This window comes from Ailuropoda melanoleuca, unplaced genomic scaffold, assembly GCF_002007445.2.
Source record: "Ailuropoda melanoleuca isolate Jingjing unplaced genomic scaffold, ASM200744v2 unplaced-scaffold42067, whole genome shotgun sequence".
Taxonomy (NCBI): Eukaryota; Metazoa; Chordata; class Mammalia; order Carnivora; family Ursidae; genus Ailuropoda; species Ailuropoda melanoleuca.
In genome coordinates, this window is record NW_023213912.1 from 1 (window position 1) to 592 (window position 592).

The following is a 592-nucleotide window of genomic DNA, read 5'->3' on the forward strand; positions in this document are numbered from 1 at the left end:
AGAGATGATGAAGCTGTCAAAAAGGCAGTGAATGAGTATGATGACATTCTGGAGAAGTATATTCCCGTGTTGATGGCCCAGGCAAAGATCTACTGGAACCTTGAGAATTATCCAATGGTGGAAAAGATCTTCCGCAAATCTGTGGAATTCTGTAATGACCATGATGTGTGGAAGCTGAACGTGGCCCATGTCCTGTTCATGCAGGAAAACAAATACAAAGAAGCTATCGGTTTCTATGAACCCATAGTCAAGAAGCATTATGACAACATCCTGAATGTCAGTGCTGTTGTGCTGGCTAACCTGTGTGTTTCATACATCATGACAAGTCAGAATGAAGAAGCTGAGGAGTTGATGAGAAAGATTGAAAAGGAGGAAGAGCAGCTGTCCTACGGTGACCCAGATAAGAAAATCTACCACCTCTGCATTGTGAATTTGGTGATAGGGACACTCTATTGTGCCAAAGGAAATTATGATTTTGGTATTTCTCGGGTTATCAAAAGCCTGGAACCCTATCATAAGAAACTGGGAACTGATACCTGGTATTATGCCAAAAGATGCTTCCTGTCCTTATTAGAAAACATGTCAAAACACA

General features: G+C 41.4%; 1 protein-coding gene across 1 annotated transcript; it reads left to right on the forward strand.

Annotated features, from left to right (window-relative positions):
* Positions 1-3: 3 nt before the first annotated feature.
* On the forward strand, positions 4-588 carry LOC105235319 (tetratricopeptide repeat protein 30B-like; the record flags this gene model as incomplete). Its single annotated transcript, XM_011218374.3, has 1 exon — positions 4-588. A coding segment is annotated over one exon (585 nt), but the record flags the coding sequence as incomplete, so codon positions are not given.
* Between the last annotated feature and the right edge of the window lie 4 nt (positions 589-592).